Source organism: Hipposideros armiger, unplaced genomic scaffold, assembly GCF_001890085.2.
Source record: "Hipposideros armiger isolate ML-2016 unplaced genomic scaffold, ASM189008v1 scaffold_239, whole genome shotgun sequence".
NCBI lineage: Eukaryota > Metazoa > Chordata > Mammalia > Chiroptera > Hipposideridae > Hipposideros > Hipposideros armiger.
In genome coordinates, this window is record NW_017731589.1 from 777,058 (window position 1) to 779,777 (window position 2,720).

Below are 2,720 nucleotides of genomic sequence, written 5' to 3' on the forward strand. Positions count from 1 at the left end.
GGTCAATAGAAACAAAAAACAACCCACACATTTCAGACTAAACAAAAGCAAACATCAAGGCCAGCCCTAAACACCAAGGCTTGCCACTGTGTCAGTCTACCTTTCACTCTGGCCTCACCAGTTCACCTGCTCACTCCTAGCAGCAGTGCGGTTTCTGGGCGTCCATTTCCTCTGGACTCTGCTCAGCTCCCCCTTGAGGACCTGCCCACTCCCAAGCCCCAGGCCTGCCCCCTTACGTCTTTAACTCTTCTTCCAACCACACACAAGCATCGAGGTCCAGGTGGTTGGTGGGCTCGTCCAGGAGCAGCATGAAGGGCCGAATGAAGAGGGCTCTGAGGACGGGAAAGGAGACAAAGCCGCCTCAGTCTCACGGGCGCTACCCAGAAGGGGGCTGCCTTGCCTGCCACCTGCAATTTAGGGCAGGCCTGGCTCGAGTCCTGAAATCCACCCTAGGTTCCATGCCTCAGAAGAAAAGTGGGAACTAGGAGAGAAACCAGAGGTGAAGACTGGAGACTAAAGGGCAGAAAGCGGGGCTGAGAAGTAGAAGGATGATGTGGTTTGGAGATGAAGCTGTAAAAGTCCTTATGAATTTGCACGTCTTTTACACTAAGGTTGGCAACCAACAGGAAGACAAAAGGACAGAGAGGAAATAAATCACTACAGCAGAAACTATTCACGTCAGTATTTGGCGGGGCTGCCATACTCTGGCCAAAGAATGTTCTTTTCTTAGATGGCCTCTCCAGACAGGAGAAGCAAGGGGATAGCTCTGGGTCCCACATCTGTGGAGCTCTTTAAAAATAAGATTTCTGGACACCAAACTCCAGCATTGTAACTGCATAGATCTGAAGGCCAGGCCAGGAAATCTGCATTTTTAAAAGCTCTCTAAGTGAACTTGAGGCGGCTACTCCTTGCTAGCACATGGAACCACTGCACTCATGTTCAAAGGCGCACACAGGCAGCCTTGCTGAAGCAAGGCTCACCAAGGCACCTGGGAGAGAAGGAACCACCTATTTAACTGGGGACTTTTTGGGGGGGCTTACTGGAGGAATGGCGGTTACAGAAACTCGCTGTGGGTCCAAGTTGCAAGAAGGTGAGAGGACCAGGTATCTTAATAGCTGTCTGACACTTCATCTTAATCTAGAAAAACTTAGGACTGAAGCACAAAAAAGGGTGAGGCGATTCAGGAGGAAAGAAACAGACCTATTTATTCTACCGTCTTACCTAGGGCTGGTCCTAGGATTCCTAAACACTGCCAGAAACCCAACCACCACCACTCGGTCAGGAGGTTCATTCCCCAGCCCACGCATGCCACCCACCTCCACGCCCATGGATGTCTGCATCCTGTTTGGCACTTACTGATCATCAACCCTCGTTCGAAACAATTCCACTGGAGCAAGCATTCGAGCCTGAGATGGGGAGCTACAAAAGGTGGAGGAGGGAGGGACTCACCTGGCAAGGGCAACCCTCATCCTCCAGCCCCCACTGAAGTCTTTCAATTTCTTGCGCTGCATGGCAGGTGTGAACCCCAGTCCGTGCAGGATCCGGGAGGCCCTCATCTCCGCCTTGTCGGCGTCCAGCTCCTCCAGACGCTCGTAGAGCTCCATGAGCTTCTCACACTCCGCTGTGGGCAGTGCATGGCCGTGAGGCTTCCTGAGCCTTTCTGGGGGGAAGGCCATCCCCACCCCCTGGGCCTGGAGCCCTACCATCCTCGTGAGCCAGCCGCTCAGCCTCCCTCTCCAGCATGGCTCGCTCTGTGTCGACCTCCATCACACACTGCAAGGGCGTCTTGTCACTAGGGGGCATCTCCCGAGTCAGATGGTAGATGTCAATGTGCTCCGGGATGGGCACTTCGCGTTTCCCAATAGCAGAGAGCAGCATGGACTTCCCTGAGGGGCAGACAAAGAAAGGGAAAAGGACACTCAGCACGGCTTTGCCTGTCATTCCCGGCCAGTTCCTCCACTCCAGCCAAACCATGACTTCACCATTTTTTTGAGTCCCTTCTTTCCTTGCATTCATTCACACCTCTCTACACACAGCCCCGTTCTTAGAACACCTTTCCTCCATTTCTTGTCCCACCCCTGCTCCGTGAGGTCTGTTCACACAGTGCCACCCCAGCCCTCCTGCCCACTTCTCCAGTACCTACCGTCTGTAACTACTCATGTGGTACATACTGCTCTGTACGGCTAGTTCCTTTTCCCTGGGCTTCTCTGCTCTCCCACCCATACTGTAAACTCCTCGCTTTGTACATAGCCGGTGCTAAGTAAATACTTGCTAAGTGACAGATGAGCCAAGAAGAGATACCTCCCACCTCGCCTTCCAAGGGCCTCACCAATTCCATTTAAGCCAATGAGGCCATAACGACGGCCTGAGTTTAATTCCAGTTTGGTGTCACTGAGCAGCTCTTGACCATGAAAGGTGAGGGAGAGGTTGATAATGTGGACGTCAGTACTATTGGGGTGAGAGGCAAGGACGCCAGTGACAGCTCGAGCAGCAGCCTTCTTCATCTCAAAGTCCTCTAGCTCCTTGGTCAGCATATCCACTTCTGGGGACAGAAGAGAAAAACAGTTTGAGAAGAGGGCTGTAACACAGACTTAGCTCTCACTTCCATCATTCTTAACTTCTCATCCCTCCGCTACTCTGGCCAGGAATCAAACTCCTGCAACAGCCTGACTTTAATGCACCAGCTTTCTCCCACAATTATTATTTTGCAAACAATCCCT

At 52.3% G+C, this 2,720-nt stretch overlaps 1 protein-coding gene across 1 annotated transcript in view; it reads right to left on the reverse strand.

Annotated features, from left to right (window-relative positions):
- Positions 1-33: 33 nt before the first annotated feature.
- ABCF2 (ATP binding cassette subfamily F member 2) overlaps positions 34-2,720 on the reverse strand; it is a 13,111-nt gene continuing 10,424 nt past the window's right edge. Inside the window, exons 2-5 of the mRNA XM_019655418.1 lie at positions 2,330-2,542; positions 1,704-1,886; positions 1,450-1,621; positions 34-332 (exon numbers count right to left, since the gene is read on the reverse strand). Of these exons, the coding sequence (XP_019510963.1) occupies positions 233-332; positions 1,450-1,621; positions 1,704-1,886; positions 2,330-2,542 (668 nt within the window). The 3' untranslated portion in view covers positions 34-232. The remainder of the gene's footprint in view (positions 333-1,449; positions 1,622-1,703; positions 1,887-2,329; positions 2,543-2,720) is intronic.